The sequence below is a fragment of the Microtus oregoni genome, unplaced genomic scaffold (genome assembly GCF_018167655.1).
Source record: "Microtus oregoni isolate MIOR12 unplaced genomic scaffold, Mior012 000028F_ref0000031, whole genome shotgun sequence".
Classification (NCBI taxonomy): Eukaryota; Metazoa; Chordata; class Mammalia; order Rodentia; family Cricetidae; genus Microtus; species Microtus oregoni.
Window position 1 is genome coordinate 5,907,980 of NW_024543087.1, and position 22,502 is coordinate 5,930,481.

Here is a 22,502-nt window from a genome sequence, read left to right on the forward strand (position 1 = left end):
AGGACAGTCAGGGCTCTACACACAGAAACCCTGTTTCAAAAAAAAACCAAACCAAACCAAACAAAAATCCATCAACAACAACAAAATAAATGCCAGGCAGAGGTGGCACACACCTTTAATCCCAACACTTAGGAGGCAGAGGCAGGTGGATCTCTGTAAGTACAAGACCAGCCTGATCTACAAGACTAGCTCCATAACAGGCTCCAAAGCTACAGAGAAATCCTATCTCAAAACAAAACAAAAAGGCTGAAGGAATTTCACAGCAAATATTAAATCATTAACTCAATTGTTTTGATATTGGCCAAGACCCAAGCACACATCAACACACTGCACTCGCCAGTACCTGCTCTCTCAACTCCTGCTCCTTTAACTTGGAATCGCTGATCAGAGTGGTCTTCTGAGCTAGCTGTGCCTGGAAGAACACAATCCAGACTGAAATGAGAGTGTCTCATTGACTCGCGGACATGTTTCTGTAGTGCCTGCCAAAAACATTCTTTGTAGACAAAGTGTCTTTATGTTCTAACTTGTTTAAAAAAAAAAAGGTTGTGGGTTGGGGACATGTTTCTAAAATGTACTAGCTTCAGTAAACTTTAATGAAGAACTAATCTTACCTGTAGCTCCATAACTGTTACCTGGAGATGGAAAAGAAAAACAAAACAAACAACAAAGAATGTGAATAATAAAACTGACAAGGAGAGGAAACAACAAAACAAACAGCTATGACATGACAACAAAGCACGAAGCCAGCTTCCCATTGTGAGAGCCAGCGGGTCTGAAATGAAGCAGTTTCAAATCTTTGTTCTTAACCTTGTCTATTTCTGTGACACAGCGTCACACACACATCCACAGGCAGAGAGGCTGTAAGGCTGGGAAGTGAGGCTCCAGCAGCAGGGGATTCTTCACCCCCCAGGGTTACTTGACACGAGAATATGTTCGTGTGTCACTCAGAGAAGTCTGTGAGTAAACGGGTCAGATCTTTCAAAATCCTTCAGGACATTTATAAGCACAACCCCCTCTGATTACAAACTGTTTCTCATGGTGCTCAGCACAGATCCATGTGACTGAGGACCATCTAGAATGCAGAAGGAATACTGTATCAGTGTGATTCCAACTGTCTGGGAGGCGGAGACGAGAAAACTGCTTAAACAGAAGATTCAAACTAGCCTTGGAAACATGCCAGGGTTACCATCTCAAGTAAAAAACAAAATCAAAATATTGAGAAGCACTGAAGCATATTCAAGGAGAATTAGGAGACTATAAAAGAACAAATCTGTTTATAGTTATTATTTTCTGCTTTCTTTTGCAACAAGGTAAAGGGCTCGGCATTAATATCAATTTCACAATGTATCAACACTTTATGGTAGTCCGGATGCAACATTAATACTCTGTCACTAGGGGAAGTTCATGTTAGTAAAATACATGTGTTTTCATGGAAGAAATATTTAATAGCAAGGATGCCTACAGCCATGACCACACACTAAACAAACAAACAGAACTACAGGAATAGCTGTCCTTAAAGGAAAGGGGCCTTTCCGCTAGCTCAATGCTCAGTGTTCAACTGCATCTATAAGGAGTGAGGCTTCTAACTGCTGTTATCAGTGACTGATAATCTGTACGAAATCTTCTCAAGGGTGGAGTCACAGACAGTGTTTGCCAGCTCTGTCATGCTAGTCATCTCACTGTGTTTGTATCTGGTCCAGTAGCCAAGGAAAATGGAACCAGCACAGAATGACTGAAAAACCATCATGTTCGTGCACTACAAGCCAGGATACGCTATAAGGTAGAGTGTAGATTAAATATGCCCAAAGAATGCTGCTGGGGGTATGGAGTCACTCACGACTTGAGTGGTGCAACCACTGCTAGGTTATCCACACTTCAATGGCCAGCATCACATGCACACACACACAATAGTACAGGTTAAAATCAAGGGTCACAAAACAAAATCACATGAAGTGGGAGGGGGATTGTTAGGAGGAAAAGGGAGGGCTCGTGGGAACAGGAAGAGTTAGAGGATGGGGAGGAGTGAGTATGACAAAAATATATGCATCTATGCAATTGTCAAAGAACAAACAGTAAAAGAAAAAAGTGAAAAGCAGACATTTTTTAAGAGGCCATCTCAGGACGTCACATTTGCTGTGGATGGTCTCTGGACTGGCCCAAGGGTATAAGGCTCAGGCTGTTCTGTTACAGTGTCTGTGGAAGACCAGAACACCCTGGCAAACAGGAAGTCTAGGCTTTGAGTGGGAAGCCTGGATTTAAATTCCACTACACTTATCTGAGGAAGAGACTGGTCAGTCGTCTTCATCAATTAGACCATGAAACCCAATATTTACAGGTTCAACAGAACCGCCATATATGGGCTGCCCATGCACGCATCAGCACTGCCAGGGCACACATTTCAATTCTTTTTTTTCACAACATATCATGAGATCTGAACATTCTGTTAACCTTGTTGGGTTTTGGTTGTATTTACTGAAAAAATAAAGCAAGAAGCCTTAAAGGGTTCCTCGGGGTTAAATGAGATTAATATATGCCACAAACCGGGGAAATGGTGATGTTTTCAAGAACCACAAGAAGAAAATCAAAGTTCTCTCACATTGTCCTCCACGCTGTTCTCCTGATCTAGCCTGTGCTCATACTTCTTCTGCAGCTCCTCAAGTTGAGTCTGTAGGTCATTTACTTTTGCAGTCATTTCTTCTTCACGAGCCTTTAGGATGAAAATAGCAATGTGGTAGTAACATTAAAACCACGCAGAGAGGGAGCGGTGTATAACACTCTCCTAGCCACCTTTCCGACCCAAGTGAATTCCACTTCAGTGCTGTTCGCTCTTCCTGAGCTGCCATGGCACCACCCACATGCGCTCTGTCCATTGCCCAAGGTCATCAAGCCTCTCACCCTGGGCTGATCAATCTTGTGCTCTAAGGTTGGGGTACTTTCTACAGTGGGTACCTAAACACATTCAGGAAATAAAGTAGGATTTTTTTTTTCTTTTGGTTTTTTGAGACAAGGTTTCTCTGTAGTTTTGGTGCCTGTCCTGGAACTAGCTCTTGTAGACCAGGCTGGCCTTGAACTCACAGAGATCTGCCTGCCTCTGCCTCCCAAGTGCTGGGATTAAAGTCATGCGTCACCCACTGCCCGGCAAGCTTGGCTTCTGGACGGCAGCATTTTCTCAGGTGGGCTGTTTGCTAGAGTCCTAAAGTAGTATTTTTACGCACAAGAAGCTATGGAATGCTTTGGATTCTTTTTCTTCACCAGCTACTGAGCAGCTGTATAGCTCAGGAGTTGGTCTGAGCCTTGTCTACTAGCCCACACATTTCATCCATCTCCATGTGGAGTTGGCAGTTAAGTAACAATATAACCAGTCTAACATGTTGGTGACCAATGCAATATTCATTTCCCCCCAAATATTGCAAAAACAAACAAACAAACAAAAATAGAAAAGGCTGAACTAGAAAAAAAAATCTTTTAGGCGATTTTTGTCCCCATGGTACTACTCAGAAATTCTGACACACAAGTCATCTCTGTTCTGTCCCGAGGACACTCAGCTCTCCTCGGTCATAAATCTGGCAAGGGCTTTGTGCTAGAGAATATTTAGAGCTAGAATATCAATCTGACTTGAGTAATGAAGATCCATGTCCTGAGTGAAACAACTACCAACAGGTGTCATTTAATAGACACGAACTGTCAGAAACACGAGGAACACCATTCTCAACAGCAGACAGATGGTTAGGCACAGACAATGTAGAAAGCCTGATTTTAATATCACTTCTCATGAAGAAGGCTAATGGGAAACAAAACCACATGACCTTGTTCATTTTTAGGCAATGCTCAGATGCCTCCTCACTGAGGCACACACTGACTGACCTAGCCCCACCTCCAACACCATCAACCGGGAACTGGGCTACTACTGTCCTCAGTCATGGCTGTCTTGAGTCTACCATTGCACATCCCTATGCTTACTCAAGTCAATGTGCCTTAGTTTCTGAAGCCACTTCCTCAGGCACACTGTGACAGTCAGCTATGTCTGAAGCATCCTTTGATAGCTGCAAACTACTAACTAAGCTAAGGTAAGCCTTTTAAGAATTAGAGAAGAATCCCTAATGGATTATCTCTGACCTAAAAAAAAAAATAGTCTGGATCTGGAGACACATCAGTGGTAGGGGGGCTGCCAGAAAGACACTAGGTCCTATGTAAATTCCTAGTTCAGGAAGGGAGGGAGGGGAGGAAGAAAGAGGAGTAGAGAACTATAACTTTCCTGACTGTATTCTTTAAAAACAAACAGAATGAAAGTGATTTCACTGTGCATGATTTTCAAAGATGCATGCGAATACATTTGATTCAAGTTTTTCTAAATAAAAATTAAATTTCAAACTTTCTTTCTTTTTTTTTTTTTTGGTTTTTCGAGACAGGGTTTCTCTGTGGTTTTGGAGCCTGTCCTGGAACTAGCTCTTGTAGACCAGGCTGGTCTTGAACTCACAGAGATCCGCCTGCCTCTGCCTCCAGAGTGCTGGGATTAAAGGCGTGCGCCACCACCGCCCGGCTAAATTTCAAACTTTTAAAGACACAGCACAGAGAGGTTGGAGATCCCACGCGGTGGGTAAATGACACAATCGTCAAGACTCAGGGTCAGGTTCCCAGCACCCATGTAAAAGGCCAGGTTTGATGGCACAAGTCTATACCTCCAGTGCTAGTGGAGAGACCCTGGGGGTCAATCCGTCACGGGAACTCCAGGTTCAGGGGGTGACCACGCCAGGGAAAGCAAGATGGGGAACAGCTGTGGAAGACAACTGACTTGGCATCTCCACTGCCTGAGGGGCTATTCTATAGCTGTGAACAGGTCACCTGACCCCAGCAACTCTTAGGAGCATTTAACCGGGGCTTTGCTTACATTTTCTGAGGGTTAGTCATTTCATCATGGCAGAAGCATGGCAACACACACAGCAGGCACTCAGACAGTAGCTGAGACACATCCTGATCTCAGGCAGCAGGCACAGATCTAGTGACTGTGCCTGGAAAGCCCACTCCCAGTGACCCACCTTGTCCAACAAAGCCATTCCTCCTAATTCATGAACTAGGGATTAGACATTCAAATATAGGGGCCTCTAGAGACCATTCTCACTCAAACCAGCACACCCACCTACACACAAGCATAACAGAGGTGGTAACAATGACTCAGGAAGTCTGAGGACTCAAACATGAGCAGAGGTAAAATGAGTGAAGAACAAGCTCAACCCGCGTCCCCTGGAGACTGGACCAGATGAGACAGCAGCATACAGTAGTAGCATCGGTGCAGAGGAAAGAGGAACAAAAACTATGACTGGTGTGGGAGGTCCTTCTGTCTATGTGCTGCTTTTGGTTTTATTCATTGGTTAATGAATAAAGAAACTGTCTTGGCCTGAGATAGGGCAAAAGAACAGAGCTAGTCAGGGAGAAGCCATTACCCTCACCAGAGCCAGACGGAACTTTAGCTGGAAAGTCACAGCCACGTGGTGATACACAGATTAATAGAAATGGGTTAAATTAATATGTAAGAGTTAGCCAATAAGAAGCTAGAGCTAAAGGGCCAAGCAGTGATTTAATTAACACAGTGTCTGTGTGGTTATTTCAGATCTGAGCTACCAAGCAGCCGGGAACAAACTAACGGCCTCCTTACTACACTATGACTCAATGACAAAGCACATCTTGAGAGTCCAGCGTATGCTGGATAGCATGCTGGGATATAAGCAGATCTCTTGCCCTAACTGGAGAGATGTGCTTATGTGAGGGCCTTAGGGACACACGATTCAAGAACAAGTGTCTCAGGACTTCAGATGTGAAAGATAGGAACACTATCTAAAGAGCCATCAACCCTGGCACTTGGAAGGTAGAAGCTGGAAGATTACACAGTAAGTTCAGGTAAGCCTGGGCTACATGGAAGCCTGTCTCAAAAAACCAAACCAAACCAAAACAACAACAACAACAAGAAATGCCATTGAAGATAGGGAAGGAAAACTGAAATGCTTTGTGCTTAAGTTTGCTGTAACACACCACAGAAGAATGATAACTGAGAAAGCGCAGCACTGTATGGTCAATGTGACAGGAACTTTCCAGAAGGGAGAGGGAGAGGAGAGGAGAGGAGGGGAGTCCTTTGAGGCCTGAAGCCTGGAGCCTGCTCATAAGCTGACTTAACAGGGAAGAACTCACACTTTGATTGGGTTTAGCCAGCTGACACATACTACTAAAGCCCCCTTTCTAAGAATGAAGCTACTAGAACATGTTCAATAATTAAACAAGGCTATCGTGTGGTTTACATTAGGTGTGTAAAGGCAGCGCTAGCTGTGAGGCTAAGGAAGGAGTCTGTCCACCCACGCTGTCCCACACCTGCAGCTTGGGGGTCTATCCCCAGTTCCCTTCACACAGCTGCCAGAGCACTACAGCTACCTGTCTTTTTTTTTTTTCTTCGAGACAGGGTTTCTCTGTGGTTTTGGTTCCTGTCCTGGAACTAGCTCTTGTCGACCAGGCTGGCCTCGAACTCAGAGAGATCCGCCTGCCTCTGCCTTCTGAGTGCTGGGATTAAAGGCATGCGCCACCACCGCCTGGCGTACAGCTACCTGTCTTCTGTGCCTCAGCCCTGGACCTATGGAGGTTTGTCATGGTGAACAGTCTACTCTCTGATGACCTATCGTAGGACACTCGTTTACACTGTGTGAAGACTGTCACTGTGATTGGTTTAATGACAAGCTGAATGTCCAATAGCTAAGCAGGAGAGGTTAGGTGGGACTTCTGGGCAGAGAGAGAAACTCAGGAGAAGATGGACCTATGGAATGGAGGAAAGATAAAGAACCACATAGCAGAACACAGAGTAATAGAAATAGAGTGGATTGGGAACAAGCCTAAGCTAAAAGCCAAGCTTTCATAATTAATCAGTTTCCATGTCACTATTTGGGGGCTGGCGCTCCCAAAACAAGCAAGCAAACAAACAACAACAAAAGGCAGACAGTGATGACACACATGTCCACATACAGAGAAGGGTGACAAAACAAAACAGAGCTCATCCCTCCCTGGAGCTCCCAGGCTTGATTATCACAATAAGCAGCCATTACCCTGCTAAAGTTCCTTCCTTGGGAAGACATTTTTGTTTCTGAAATAGGTGACGGAATGACTCTCTGCTCTAGAACTCAAACAATGACCTGCACTACGGCTGCCTTCCCTTCTGTATAAAAACAAAACAGAAGCACAGTAACAAATACTAGAGGATAAACTAGACGGTACCTTAGGTTACTAGGTACACTGCATGGTCAGATTCAATAAGGAGTCAAGAAGTGACTGGATTTATTTATTCTGAGACAAGGTCTCATATAGCCCAGGCTGGCCTAACTCAGCTTCCCAAGCACTAGGACTACAGGATTGTACCACCAATACCTCAATAGATTTTTAAAAAATGCATTTATTATTTATGTGTATGTGCCTACATGAGATTAGATATAGCATGTGCATGCAAGTACCCATGAATTCATGTGTAAAATGAATGTGCAGTGCCACAGAGGAAAGAGGGCACTGGCCTATGGAACTAGAAGTACAGTTAGCTGTGAACCACCATGTAGGTGCTAGGAATAGAACCTGGATCCTCTGCAAGAGCAGTAAGAGCTCTTAACTACTGACCTATCTCCAGACCCCTGGCTGTATTCTTAAAATACATGTATACTGGCATAAATTCAATCTGAAAGTACAAGAAAACATGCGATTATTTTTTAAAGTTTCCTAGTGAGACTTAAAGCTAACAAATTACAAAAAGATGGCATTCCATATTCCATGATTTCACTCAATTCAATTACATTTAAAATAATGGATTATCACATCTGTTCCTAGCTCACACATGTACTGCTGACAGAGTCAGCTGACATTATGGCTTTTCTAGAACAACAAATACTTCATGGCATATGATAAAGTAAGGCTTGGAGTAGCCTTACAGAGAATAATAAGCCAACAGAGAACAACTGACATTGTTTTATATCTGAAAGCACTGTTGGGGGTCAAAGTTCTCGCCAGCATTTATGGTTTGTTCCACTCTGCTAGCACAGCACCACTAGAGTGAGTATGGTGAGATGGCCGCCCACTAGATGTAACACCCTTGCTGAGGAGCCCCCCTTTCGCCACCCCAACCTGGACCATCCACATGCTGAAAATGAGAGAAGGAACAAGGCTGGCTGGCCTTCCTGGGAAGACTCCAGCCGGCTGATCAGCCTTAGACACTGGCCTGCTCTAGTTCCCAGACCTCACCCAAGCATAAAGCCTCATTTTAATCTAGTTTCTGGCACAGGAAAAACGTCTCTACACCTGAAAAACATCAGCACTACCATAAAACACAGAGCACTTCTGAAGAGAATGGAAATACAGTACGTCAAGGATCTCCTCGTATGTCCTGGCTGTTCTTTTCAGGTCCTCGTCTTTCTCGGCGATCTTTCTATGCAACTGTTGGGTCTCTTCTTGGTGGGTCTCCAGAAGCTCAGCTTCCACCTCTTGGGCCTTGTCTAATTAAATGAGGGACACACATAAGAAAACATGGTTGTGAAAACATGAAAACATGCCAACAGTAGTAGGAATTCTCATTTCAAATTAATGTTCATGAAATTCAGCAGAACAGACAAGGCAAGGAGCGAGGCAGGTTAGAGAAGTTTCTAGAGTCCCTGGGAGAGCACTTTCTTGGACAAGGACCATTTCTCATTTCCCCTCTATGCACCAGGTGCATACAGCACCTGGCACAAGGGCAAACAGAGAACAGGCTTCAGTTGCGGACTTGGGTTTAAAGCTGTACTCACGGATGGTCTCCTGGATGGTCCTCTCCAGTTCCTGCTCCTTCTGGGCCAGCTGGGTGTTAAACTCCCTCATCAGCTGCTTCAGTATGGAAGTGTGCTTCAACTCAAGATCCTCTTGCTCCTGTCTGAGTAACAAGAGTGGACAGCGATGACGGCTGCCTCCACAGAGCACCTTACAAAGAGGTTTCAGAACAGTTTGCACAATGTGCTCTCACTGTTTTGGAGGCAGTGTGGACTGTGCGTGTGTCCAGGTGGAGAAAACTAGAGAGATACAGAAATGATGACTACCTTCGGCAACTAACCCTGGGGCCTGCGGACCTGTTCTTCCCACTTTAAACTTCTCCACTACACACGCAAGGGACAGCCATAGGACTACTACTAAAGACAACCAGCAATGAGCTTATTACTCAAGACATACGGCCAGCAGCTGGCAAGATCTTACCTGATGGAAGAGTTATTTTCATTTAATAAAGAAACTGCCTTGGCCCATTTGATAGGCCAACCCTTAGGTGGGTGGAGTAAACAGAACAGAATGCTGGGAGAAAGAAGTCGAGTTAGTGAGTCGCCATGATTCTCCCACTCCAGACAGATGCAGGTTAAGATCTTTCCTGGTAAGCCACCTTGTGGTGGTACATAGAATATTAGAAATGGGTTAGATCAATATGTAAGAGCTAGCCAATAAGAGGCTGAAATTAATGAGCCAGACAGTATTTAAAAGAATACAGTTTCTGTGTAATTATTTTGGGGCATAAGCTAGCCATGAAGGTGGCTGGGTGCCAGGAACGTAGCCCGCCACTCCCACTGCAACACTTACCTACATGAAAAGGCATGTCCCCTAAATGAACATGGACTACCACTGCCTGCTGCCCCAAATCTTCACTTCTCATCACTATCTAACTTACTGGATTTATGTAACACTTTGGCCAGGTTGGTGTCTGCATCACACACTACACACACTCATGCCCACAAGGTGGGAATATAACACTTACTTGAGTTTCTCCTCCGCTTCCTGCATACACTCTTTCTTCAGGATGTCCAGCTCCTGCTGATGCTCCTTCCTCAGGACCCGAAGATCCTTCTGCAGTCTAGCTACCTCCCTGCTCAGCTTCTGCTTCTCCCGCTCCGCCCCTGCTAACTTCAACTCCAGGTCATTGTGCTGGGTGTCCATGTTATTCCCCAATTTCGGTTTGTTCACATGGGATTTGGAATTTTCCTCAGAACTATTTTCTAAAATTTCGACAGGTTTATTTTCCCCATCTTGCTGTGAGGCTTGCAATTTCTTGTATCTTAAGGCCAACTTGTCCATTTCAAGTCTATGTGAGTCCCTCTCTCTTATTAAGTCTGCCTCCAGCTCTTTTATCTTCTGCCCCAGGGTCTGGCAGGTCAGCTCCTTTTCCTGGAGGGTTTTCTGGACACTCTCAACCACACTTGCCCAGCTCTGCTTCCCTCCTGGATTGTTCTTACTAGTCTCTTCCATGGACTGGGACTCAATGAAGGAACAGTTCATATTCTTTTCTTCGAGTTCTTCTTGAAGACATCCTATAGAAATCTGATGATCAAGTTGTTTGGCTCGGGTGTGGTCTAAGGTCATGGAGAGCTCCATTCCAGATGGAGATTCACCCTCTCCCTGCTCCAGCCTGTGCAGCAACTTCTCCCTCTCAACTAATCTTCTTTGTAGTGTGGAGATTCTTTCCTGGCACGCCTTGTGTGTGCAGCCTTGGGAATCTACTGTGTCTTGTTCAGAAGATGCTGCCATGCTTTGTACTGATCTGGATACAACCGGCATCTCTGATTGGGGAGAACTTTCTAGGTTTTTAAGTTTTTCTTCCAGAATGTGAATTTGCTTTTCTCTGTCTTGTAACTTAGCATTCAGCTCGCTCAGCTGGCTTTCTGCATCTTTCTCATACTGCTGCTTCTTCTCTTCCATCTGAGACACTAACTGCTTTCTGATGGCAGCGATCTTTTGCTCCGCCTTTCTCTTCAGCTCCACTTTGGCGGCACTTTCTAACTCCAGCTTGTCTTCCAGAGCCTTCAACTCCCCATCTCTGCTTTTCACACTGCAAGTCATGTGTTCTAGCTCTTTCTTCATAATTCCAAGCTCAGCTTCTAGGGAGGATACTTGCTTTTCTAGTCTCAGGACCTTTTCCTCAGCCTCCTTGACCTTGTTGTCCTTCTCCTCTCCCATCTTTTCAAAGTGTTGAAGTTTCTGAACCAGTTCATTCTGCTCAGTGTCCTTCTGTTGGTTGTAATTTCTAAGTATTTCATTTAGGGACTCAATTTCTTTTTTCCTCTGAGTAATACAGCCCTCTAACTCAGCAACCCTTGCTGTCTGCACCTTCAATTCAGTCTCTAAGTCACACTCCTTCTTCTCCATCTTGCTCTTCCTATCTTCTATCTCACCCTTTAAACATTCAAATCTTTTATTCTGCTGATCAAGGTCTTCCTTCAGTAAATGTATCTGCTCATCCTTTTCACTAGCTTCTTTGGCTTTTACATCCAGCTGTGTCTGTAGGTCTTTAATAGTGCTCTGGTACTGTGCAAATCTGGGCTGTGCTTTTTTCTTCCACTCTGAGAACTTGTTGGACCAATGAGCGACCTGCTCAAGAGCAGCCGTTTTCTCTTTACTCAGAGCATCAACTTTCAAAGACAGGTCTTGCACTTGACCTTGCAGCTCTGTCTGTTGCTCCTCGTGCTGCTTGCTCAGTGAGGAAATGGCTGCTGCTTTGTCACTTAGGCTGACGCTGTTCTCCAGCTGAGCACGGACCTCACTCAGCTGCTTGCGAAGGCTGTCGATCTCAGCCGTCTTCTCCGAAAGCTCTCCTCTCAGCAGTGTGACTGCATTGATGTTCTCCGATAACTCTTTCTTCAGCCGTGTGATGCACGACTCCTTTTCGCAGGCTGCCTGCTGCTGCTGGCCTCCTTCCTTTCGTAAGGCTTCCTTTTCTGTGACGAGACCTTCGATATCAGCCTTCATGGCCTTAATCTGATTCTCTTTTTCTTCCAGCTGATGGGTAGCCTGTTGGAAAGAGCTCTTTAGTGCGTGCTGCTCGTCTCTCAACTGTGTAAGCTGTGCTTCTAATTCAGAAACTCGGCCCATCCTCATGAGCAGTGCCTCCCTGACTGCGGCCGTGTGCTGCTGACAGCGGGAAAGTCTGGAGAGAATGGTGTCCGTTTTGTCACCGCTGACATTGAGTAATTCATTTGTTTTAGCTTCTAACAAAGCTTTGGTTTTCTCACAGCGACTGTCTAGCTGAGATGCTAGTTCTCCGAGCAGGGTTTTGAGGGTTAAGCTTTTGTCCTCTAGGCTCTTCCTACTGCTCTCCTGTAAAGCCCTGCAGCTCCGGAGCTCCTCCTCTGCAGCCTGCACCTTGCCCATAAGTTCAGAAACCCTGAGCTTCCCCTTCTCTGTCAGCATTTTCAGCTCAGTTAGCTCCTCTTGAAGAGAAACCTTCTCAGTCAGACAACGACCCAAATCGACTTCCAGCTTTTTGACCTGTGACTTCAGCTGAGATTCGTTCTGTGAGAGTGAGGTGACCTGAGCAGCCTTCTGCTCGAACTGCTCCTGCAGGTCGGCTAGCGCTGCCTCTCGCCTGGTCACTGCCTCCTTCAGCCCCAGTACTTCCTTGTTCACCTCCTCTTTTTCAGATTCGACTGTGAGGAGCTTCTGCTTCAGCTCTGCCAGCTCTTGTTCCTTCTCCTCTATCCGGCTCTCATGCTCGTCCCGAAGTTCCTCAGCTTGCTGACTGAGTCTCTTTTCCCAGGACTCTGTGATGTCATCAAGCTTCCGCTGGTGCGCTTCCGTCAGGCTGTCTATCTGCTGCCTTTGGTTGGCCTCCAGTCTTAACACAGTGTCACTGATCCCAGCTGAGTTGGCCTGTGCCATCTCCAGGATCTGGGCACTAAACTGCCTCTCTTTCTCACTGAGCTCCAGGACGCTATTTTCAAGCTCTTTCTTAAGTTTGGCTTCCTGGTCCAACAACTTTTTCTTTGTTTCTTGCATTTCTTTTGCTTTCTGCTTAATTTTTTCCATCCTTTTTTCCTGGTTTTTAAATTTGGTTTCATATTCCTCACGCAAAACACTAATACTCTCTTCTTTAGAAGACAATTTCTGTTTGAGGACCTCAATTTCTTTGGTCTGTTCTTCTCTCATTTGTAAAATGACATTTTCCTTTTCCAGCAGGATTTGCCTTGTCTGCTCCTTCTCCATGTTACTGTCCTTGAGGTGTGACTCGTGCAGCTCGGCTAGCGACCTGCCTTTCTCCTCCAGCTCCCGCTTCTGGTCCTCCAGCTGCTGCACCTGCGCTCTCCGAGTGTCTAATTCCACACACACGTGCTTTGTTTGTGTTTCCATTTCAGCTACCTGCTGGGTAAGAAGGTTCTTCTCTGTTTCCAGACCCAGCACCTTCTGCTGCATTTGGGCCAGCTGCTCCTCGTACGCACCCATCTGCTCGTGTGTAGTGCTCTGCTGTGAATGCTGGAGCTCCAGCTTAGCCAAGGCCTGCTGGAGCTCCCCGGCAGACTTTTCAAGATGAGCTTCGAGATCCTCTATCCGAGCCTGCTGCTCTCTCAGGTGCTCATCTCTCTCCTTCAGGAGAAGCCCCAGCTGGTTGACTTCATCCTTTAAGGCCTTCTCGGTCCTCTGCACAGTTATTTCTTGTTCCTTACTGATGCTGTCGACCTCACGCTGGTGGTGACGCCTCTGCTCCTCCAACTCAGCCTCCAAGGCCTGCTTCATTTTCTCTGTATCACACCTCAGGACAGAAAGCTCCTCTGTGAGCTGCTCACGGGCCTTCAGTGCTTCCGACAGCTCAGAAGACAGGGATTCCAGTTCTGTTTGCTTCACGTCCAGTTTCTCCAAGGTCTTTTCATTCATGTCTTGTATGTGGGCCTGGAAAAGACTCTCCTTTTCCTTTAATAAGGCATCTTTTTCTTGTTCGTACTTCTCTCTGAGCTCCTCCACTGCAGCCTGCTGCTGCTGCGTGAGGTCCTGGAGTCTCTTGGTCCACAGGCTGGTCTGCTGCTGTTGGAGGCACTCCAGCTCTGTCCTGTGCTTCTTGGCCATGGCTGTGAGTTCTTCATTGTGCTTATTCTTCTCAGCTTCCAAATGCACAGCTGAACGCTCTGATTGGGTTTTGCTTTCTTGTAAGCTTTTTTCCAAAGAGGTTTCCAATTCAAGAATTCTCTGTCAATGAAAATAGATGTATTTTTACTAAATCCCATAGCTGTTTATCAGCAACGACACACAGATTGTGTGGGCCTACACAGAGGCTGGAATTTGGACACTTCACGTACCAGACCAAACAGAAGACAAGGCAGACAATATGCTGTTCTCAGTCACTAACGGAATCTTGAGCACAAACTCAGTTCTGTATTTGTTCTACTTACTCAGGTAAACATTTCAATTACCTCTATTTTCAAAAACTGTTGTAATGGGAAAGTCAAAAAAATTAAATCACAAAACAAATAATAATGACAGTGAGTTAAGCAGGAAGATGATCCCCCACACTCCAAGCTTTTACATTACAATAGTATTTCATTACTTTCATAATTTAATTTTGGAGAAAAAAAGTATCTCATTTTTCTATCCCCAAAGGCATATACTTAAAAACTTTAAAAAATTTTTATTATTTGTGTGTTTGTGTGTGTGTGTGTGTGTGTGTGTGTTTAAGAGAGACAGAGAGACAGAGAGGAGGACAGGCAGCAGCTGTGGTTTTGGTTTTCTTCCTCCACTGTGAGTTCAGAATCAGACTCAGAGTGCCAGGCTGTGCAGCAAGCACTGTGCCCTGAGCCAACTCATTAGCCTGGCATGGCTAGCTTTTTAAAAAGCTTCTTAAACATATTTTACCAAAGGTTGATGTCACCTCACAGAGTATTAACCTTCACTTGAATGTCAGAGCTGGAAAAGTCCAAGCTCTCGGAAGCTGGCAAAGAAAGTGAGGTTTGTGCACGAGAGGCAGCGAGTGTTTCAGGGGCATCTGCCCCACCTGACGCACGGCTGAGGTGTGGGCAAAGGAAGAGCACAGAGGTTGACAACAGTGCAAGAGCATGGCTGTCTGTTTAAAAAGAGTAGGAGATCTAAATACCAGCACAATCTTACCATAGGCAACAGGCCAGAAAGCCTTAACACTATGCACACTGACACAGAAACAAACACTTCATTCCAACATCATATTCAATATAAAAAATGGATAAGTTTAAGCATAAAAGTAAGGCATTAGAGTAAGTAAACTATGACAAAACCAGAGCACGGGTTATCTATAGGCACAGTGTATGATGAAGCTGGACGAGCAGGAAGGTGTCAGCTCAGATGCTGCCTACAAAGGGAGGCCACTTCCTAGAGATCAAGTGATAAGCAGTAGAGTGGAGACATTGCAGAGTCTATGTGTGAAGAGGCAGAGTGAAGGCCTTCCAGAAACACGGGGAGCTTGGAGCAAACCAAGGACAATGTGGCAAAAAGAGCCCAAAGTCAGCAAGTACTCCCATGAACACTTCTCACTAAAGATGAAGGGCATGTGCAAAAACACCCAAACCCATAAACCAGCAGCTTATCAGAGCCTGATGCTGCCTGGAGAGTATAGTCCCCATAGACACCCGCTTCCCCAGAGCTCCAGGGACATTCCCCATAGACACCCGCTTCCCCAGCTGCAGGGACAGCCCCACAGACATCATCGTCCCTGGCTCTGGAGCCCACACAGCACATGAACTTACAGTTCGGTAGGCCTCTGCTTCCCGCCCAAGTTCCTGGAGTTTATTTTCACTCTCTGAAAGTATTGCTTTTTTCTGCAGCTCTAACTCTTCTAGAGCCAATGATTCTTGCTGCTCTTTTTCTTGGGTAAGCTTCAAATATTCTGATCGACTCTTTTCCTGTGCCAAAAACAATACATCTCAATCCCACATAAATCTTCAGCATTCCCAAAGCACTTCAACAACTTGATCTGCACCCAGCTCTGTGAGGTGAACAACAACATCTCAAATGCAGAACCTGGGTCCTGAGGCTTTCCAGGGTACCCACTCTGAAAATCTTAAATTCTTAGTACAAGAAGACATCCACAGCAAAGGTAAAGTATGCTTATTTATACTGCTGCTTAAAGAGTTAAGTACTGACGAGTATTTACACATCAAGATACAATGGTGACACAAGTGTTTACAAAATGATTTCATACTACAGAATACACTAATAAGACAGTACTATTCACAACATTGATGTCAGTATTTTTGAGTATACTTCATAGAGTAAATGTTCAAGTCTGTTGAATTATGAAGGGGTTAACCCCTCTGTGTGGACATGTGTTTGTCTTTCTTCCTCTACTTGAAATAGACCTGTGTGTCAGTTCCTAGAAGACAGTATTGATGCCAGGGTTTATGAGCCACAGCAGGCCCTTTTAGCACTATCCCAGCCTCATTTATGCCCCACTTTGTTCCTTAATTCCTATGCCCCTATTTTTATTTTATGTTCTTCTAACATACTTCAAATATTCTTATAAGCTACCTTTCTTTCTGGAGAAAAAAAAATTTTTTTTCCGTTTTGGTTTTTTGAGACGGGGTTTCTCTGTGTTGCCCTACCTGTCCTGAAACTCACTCTGTAGACAAGGCTGGCTTCAAGCTCAGAGATCTGCCTGCCCTGCCTCCTGCGTGCTGGAATTAAAGGTGTGCGCCACCACACATGGGTGCAATTTCAACCACACTATTTTCCTAGCCTTGCATAAGTGTACTCTAAGTCCAAATGTCTATTTCCTTTCCAGAGATTAAAAAATTTGTAATCTCATCAAGAATCAATGTTGCTGCAAATCCTGAGAAACTCAGACACTCAAGAGTCCAGAAGACACAGAAAAAGGGGAGGCAGGGGACCATAACTCCAGCCAGCGCTTCCAATCCTGCACTGAACATGTTTAAAAATCACACACATTATTTTATGGATGATAACTTCACATATTTTCTGGAGAATCTCATATCAAAACAAATGACATTTTGGCATTGGCATTTTTTATAGTGGTTCATATAAAAGGGTTTTCACAACTTAAAAAAATTACTTTTCATTTTAGATTTTCAAATCACATTTTCAGCGAAAATCTGAATCTTGGCTTTTGAACTATTTTGTTCATTCAGTAGTTTGTTATTTTTTATTTTTTTCTATTTATCTCTACTTTTTAAACACGGTATGAGTTCCAAGTTCTGCTCTTTCAACTCCAGTTCAGAATAACCTGTGTACAGCCAGTGTGCTAAGTTCTGAGACATCGACCATCTTTTCTTTTCCCCCTTCTACTTACTGCCTACGGCTAGTATGAACAGAGGCAGCAAACAAGTGACTGATGAACTGGACACATCAGACGCGGACTCTCCGCCATAACTGCTAAGCTAACAAACCCTCTGAACTTGCCTCCTATCCTCCCCTACACTGACGTCAAGGCTGCTAGACACCCCTACCTCACCGCAGTGGATGGCAGCTCTGAGGTTCACCTCTGACTAAACAGCACTTACCAGAGCTATTTTCATCTGCTCATGCAGCTCCCTTTCTCGGGTCTGGAGCTTCCTAGCCAGTTCCTGCTCTTTGCTGGCCAGCTCCTCTGCATGCAACTTCTGAAGTTCAGCAATTTGTTCTTCTGAGGTCTTCTGAAAAGAAACCAAAAGGTAAGTGCAAAAAACCCAGAAAAAGTCATGAAAGACGCTACAACTAAGTCGCCCTTTCCTGAAACAAATTACGACAGTGACTTGTTAAGAGGAAACGGAGAACACACTCCCAAGTGAGAGCAGGAAAGAGGAAAAGCCCAGTGAAGACTGGGGCTGCATGGGGCCCTGGGGGCTGCAGTGGATGCCCCGCTGGTCAGGGCAGAGCCAGACAAGGGAGGAAGGCGGGAGACAGGGCTGCACAGACCCTTCACTGACATCAGGATGCTCCAAGCTTTCAAGGAAGGTGTTATTTATTAAAGAGTTGCTGACTTTGTTCTTTCTTGGAAAGGAAAACTCAACTTTATAAAACCATCAAGTTTCCTTATATAAATGTAAAAAGTTAATGTAATCAAACACCAAGAGAATGGGGGAGGCTGCTCAGGAGACAAAATTTACACGTTAGAAGAGCCAACAATGTCCCATCGCCATTACCAAGAGAAACGGTGCTGAGGGGAGGCTCCCAGGCGGGGCAGCTCCTCAGACACAGTGAGTACAGCAGTAGAGCAGCAGTGCACAGTACACAGAGAAAAACTGGCATGTGCTCAATAGCTTACATTTATTATGTAATAGATATAACAGCATGCCGGGGGCAAAGGGCACATTATTACATACATGGTTTGAAGTCTGATGCCAGTTGCCTGGGAGCACGTTATTAAATACATGGTTTGGAGTCTGATGCCAGTCCCCTGGGGGCACGTTATTACATACATGGTTTGTAGTCTGATGCCAGTCCCATCTAAATACATGGTTTAGAGGTTGCTAACAGTGTCCTGGGAAAAACTAAGTTGGATTTCAACCTTATTCCTCATACCAAATAAATTCAGTCAGAACAAAAATATAAGCATAAACAAATGAAAGTATCTAAATGTCAGAAAAAAAAAAACAACAGAATTTTGTGAGAGAGGAATAACTTCTAAACTGTATCGCTGTAGTTTGTACCAAGCACTCTCTCAGACTCAGGCTCCTTATTCTTAAAAGACAACTCTAAAAGCCATGGGGTGGTGGCACATGTCTTTAATCTCAACACTCTCTTGGGAGGCAGAAGCAGGCGGATCTCTGTGAGTTTGAGGTCAGCCTGGTCTACAGAGCAAGTTCCAGAATAGCCAGAACTACACAGAAAAATCCAGACTCAAAAAGCCAAAAAAGAAAAAGAAAAAAACAAAAGTCCACAACTTTATGGGCCTGAAAGATGGCTCAGCAGGTAAAGCAGGTGATGTGGGAGTCCCTTCTGTCTCAGGCCTGCTCAGAGAATAGAGACAGGCAAGGAAAACTAAACTGAATGCTGGGAGAAAGAAGGCGAGATCAGTGAGAAGTCATGTAGCCCCGTAGATAGACGCCGGAAGTTTACCCAGTAAGCCACAGCCACGTGGCGATACATAGATTACTAGAAATGGATTAAATTAAAATGTAAGAGCTAGCTGATAAATTAGAGCTAACGGGCCAAGCAGTGATTTAAATAATAGTTTCTGTGTGATTATTTCAGGTCTAAGCTTTCGAGCAGCTGGGAACAAACAAACCTCCTTAAAACAAGCAGGTTTGTGTTTGAATTCAGTCTGTGGAACCCACATGGTAGAAGGAGAGAACCAACTCTCTCAAGTTTTACTGACCTCCACACACATGATATGGGACTTATTCATACACACAAATGCAATGGTTTAAGTTCTAAAAAGACAACTTTTTATAAAGATTATTCATTTTGAAAGTATCTATATATTTTTAAGAGTACAGAGAACACAGATAACTATCTTTTCAGGGCTGGGACTGTAGTTCAATGGTAAACAAGTGTTTACCCATATGTAAAATCAAAGGTTTGATCCCCACCAGTGCATAAAACTCAATAAACCAGCAATTACCCTTAAAAACATTTAAATAGCCAACCTTAGTCACATACTCCCAAGTTCCCTTAAACTCATACATGTTAGACAAGCAACCTTAATGACCGAGTTCCGAGGATATGCATGGAAGCAGCTAAGCAATCTGCCTTCCAGAGGCTCAAGTCAGGGAGCCAGTAAGGAGCACTGGAGCTGGGAAGGAAGCAAGGCTTTGAGGGACCCAGGTAACTGTCTAAACCTGGCTGTCTACCTGAGTGCTTTCTCACTGCATCTGAACATCGTTTATGGGGAAAATACAAACTGACTCTTTCTTACAATCAAAGATTCGGGGAATCAACATGGGACTGGAACCATTCTGATCAAAGTCACCCTTACTTTCATCATGCTGACGGCCTCCTGTCTCACCCGACCCAGCTCATTCTGAAGACGGAGGCGCTCCTCCTCGCTTGCTCTCTCAACAGCCTTTATCTGTTCGTCCATCTCTGCCTTCAGTTTTCTCTGTGCTTCTTCAGTTTTTTGGGCTGCACTCAAGGCTTTTTCAAGTTCCTCAAAAGCTTTAACAAAAAGAGCAGAAAACAAGTATCTCAAGAAATATTATCATTGAGCTCAAGTGTTTCACAATCAAGTCACAGGATCTATGAGCAGCTGTAGCAGCAGGACAGGTTAGAAGATGCGCCTCTGTTCTAAGAGATATTTCCCGGCTGTGTCCCGTCACTAGAATCCAAGTGTTGTGGCTGGTGAGTTCTGGATTAGAATGTTACAGCTGCTTCTATGAGCCTAAAGTCAGACTCTGAAAATACAGTAAATCATTAACATTCTCCCTCTCCCACCAAGTCTGCTTTGGCTGACAAATTCAAGAAAAGGGTCAGACCACTACTCTGCACTACGCCCTTCAACTGCATTCTGATGGCTCTCTCATCAACAGGGTCATACCATTGTGTACTCACTAGGACTCTCTCATCAACAGGGTCATGCCATTGTGTACTCACTAGGACTCTCATCAACAGGGTCATGCCATTGTGTACTCACTAGGACTCTCTCATCAACAGGGTCATACCATTGTGTACTCACTAGGACTCTCTCATCAACAACAGGGTCATGCCATTGTGTACTCACTAGGACTCTCTCAACAACAGGGTCATGCCATCGTGTACTCACTAGGACTCTCATCAACAGGGTCATGCCATTGTGTACTCACTAGGACTCTCTCATCAACAGGGTCATACCATTGTGTATTCACTAGGACTCTCATCAACAGGGTCATGCCATTGTGTATTCACTAAGACTCTTTTTCTTTTTTTTTGAGTCAGGGCCTCATGATATAGCCCAGCTGGATTTGAACTTGCAGTCCTTCTGCTTCCTCTTTCTGAGTGCTGGGGCTACAGGCATGTGCCACTCTGCCTGACTAGAACATTTTTAAGAAAAACTGTTCTTTGGAAAATCTTATTTTCAGACTTTTTAACCATAATATAAAAGAGCAGGGGTGGTGTAGGAGGTTCTTCTGTTCATGTGTTGCTTTCATTGGTTAATGAATAAAGAAACTGCTTTGTGCCTGATAGGGCAGAACTTAGGTAGGCAGAGAAGATGGAACTGAATGCTGAGAGGAAGAAGGGCAGAGTGAGAGAAGCCATGGATCCTCCGCCTGAGATGAACGCCGATTAGAATCTCCGGTAAGCCACTGCCACATGGTGATACACAGATCAATGGAGATGGGTTAAACCAATATGTAAGAGTTAGCCAATAAGAAGTTAGAGCTAATAGCCAAGCAGTGTTCTAATTAATACAGGTTTCTGTGTGGTTATTTTGGTGTAAGCTAGCCGGGCGGCTGGAACAAACAAGGGACCCTCTCCCTACAACACAGGGGTTTTGTTTCGTTTTAAACATTTACTGGGTAAATCACATACCTAAACAATGTACTTCTGAAACAAAACATACTATATGCCTAAGTTTCAAACTAGAGCTCTTTTCAGCTGACTAGAAAGAAAACTGCCTAATTCAATGGCATACAGAAGGGCTCTACTAACAGTTCATAGGTAAGATAAGTTAAGGCCCTGTAGACATAATCACCTCTAAGTCTGTAAGGGAGCAAAATCGCTCATTCAGCATCCAACCAAGTCATATAAGCACAACAGCTGGGTAACCTGGTGCCAAAGTGTGTGTGGGTGGATTCCTGTGGATGGATATGTGGATGGATATGTGTCTGTGTGTGTGTGTGTGTGTGTGTATGAGCAGATCCACACACACCATGAACAAACACCCTGTGAAAACCCTATTGCTATTGTCCTAGATAGTCTCCTTTAGCCCTACAGAAGTCCTGAGACTTCCCACTACACATTCAGTGGTCAGAAACGTTTCAAATCTATCAAGAAACAGTCCACAAGAGACAGTTCACCAACATATGTAATGTATCTTATATAACTAATGAAGCTGTTTAAGAAATATAGGGGCTTTAACTTAAGGCACTGACCCAGGTTGGTTTCAGGCAATGGTAGACACAGGAATATCTGAGCACAAACACCTATTCTAAAGCAATTTCTTAACAGTAAACAGCATTAGGTACAGAAGGGGTATGGCTGAACTCTGGAAGCATAGGTCAGTGTTCAACAGCATTATAAAGTTAATCTTTTTGACAACTAATAAGTCTTTGATATAAAATGCAAATCTGCCAACCAGGTATGGTGGCACATGCCTTTAATCCCAGCTCTGAAGAGGCAGGGACAGGCAGATCTCTGTGAGTTCAAGGCCAGCTTGGTCTACAGAGCAAGTTCCAGGACAGCCAAAGATATACAAAGAAACCCTATCTTGAAAAAAAAAAAATTGCCAATTTATTCATCTTGCATATGTAAAAGCCTAAAAACAAGGCTCAAATAAATTCTGTATTTCAAAGGAACAAGAAATTGGCTGAAATCATTTTTCAAGAATCTTAGTTTAATTATACATTTGCCTGGAAATACCAAGGTAATTTTTAAGACATCAAGATGCTGGAAAGTAAAATATTTAAGAAAAACAGTATCTTCGTTTTATTTAGCCATGTTTTTACTATAAATTCTAGTGCCAGGCATACAGCAACACTTAAGTATTGCTACTCCCCAAACATCAGTTTCCTCTCTTAAAACTCAGCCTGAGGAGGGGAGATTCTCTAAGTGCTCACTTGCTAGTCTGTACTGAAGATACAAAGACTGAGAAAGTGGGGGAACGGGACAGGGAT

At 44.3% G+C, this 22,502-nt stretch overlaps 1 protein-coding gene across 5 annotated transcripts in view; it reads right to left on the reverse strand.

Annotated features, from left to right (window-relative positions):
- Golga4 (golgin A4) overlaps positions 1–22,502 on the reverse strand; it is an 85,620-nt gene that overhangs the window by 15,958 nt on the left and 47,160 nt on the right. For all 5 annotated transcript variants that reach the window (XM_041676769.1, XM_041676768.1, XM_041676767.1 and 2 more), the window contains 9 exons: positions 19,670–19,848; positions 17,274–17,405; positions 15,504–15,659; positions 9,785–13,977; positions 8,799–8,920; positions 8,380–8,510; positions 2,597–2,707; positions 612–632; positions 344–412 (listed from right to left, as the gene is read on the reverse strand). In XM_041676769.1, the coding sequence (XP_041532703.1) occupies positions 344–412; positions 612–632; positions 2,597–2,707; positions 8,380–8,510; positions 8,799–8,920; positions 9,785–13,977; positions 15,504–15,659; positions 17,274–17,405; positions 19,670–19,848 (5,114 nt within the window). The remainder of the gene's footprint in view (positions 1–343; positions 413–611; positions 633–2,596; positions 2,708–8,379; positions 8,511–8,798; positions 8,921–9,784; positions 13,978–15,503; positions 15,660–17,273; positions 17,406–19,669; positions 19,849–22,502) is intronic.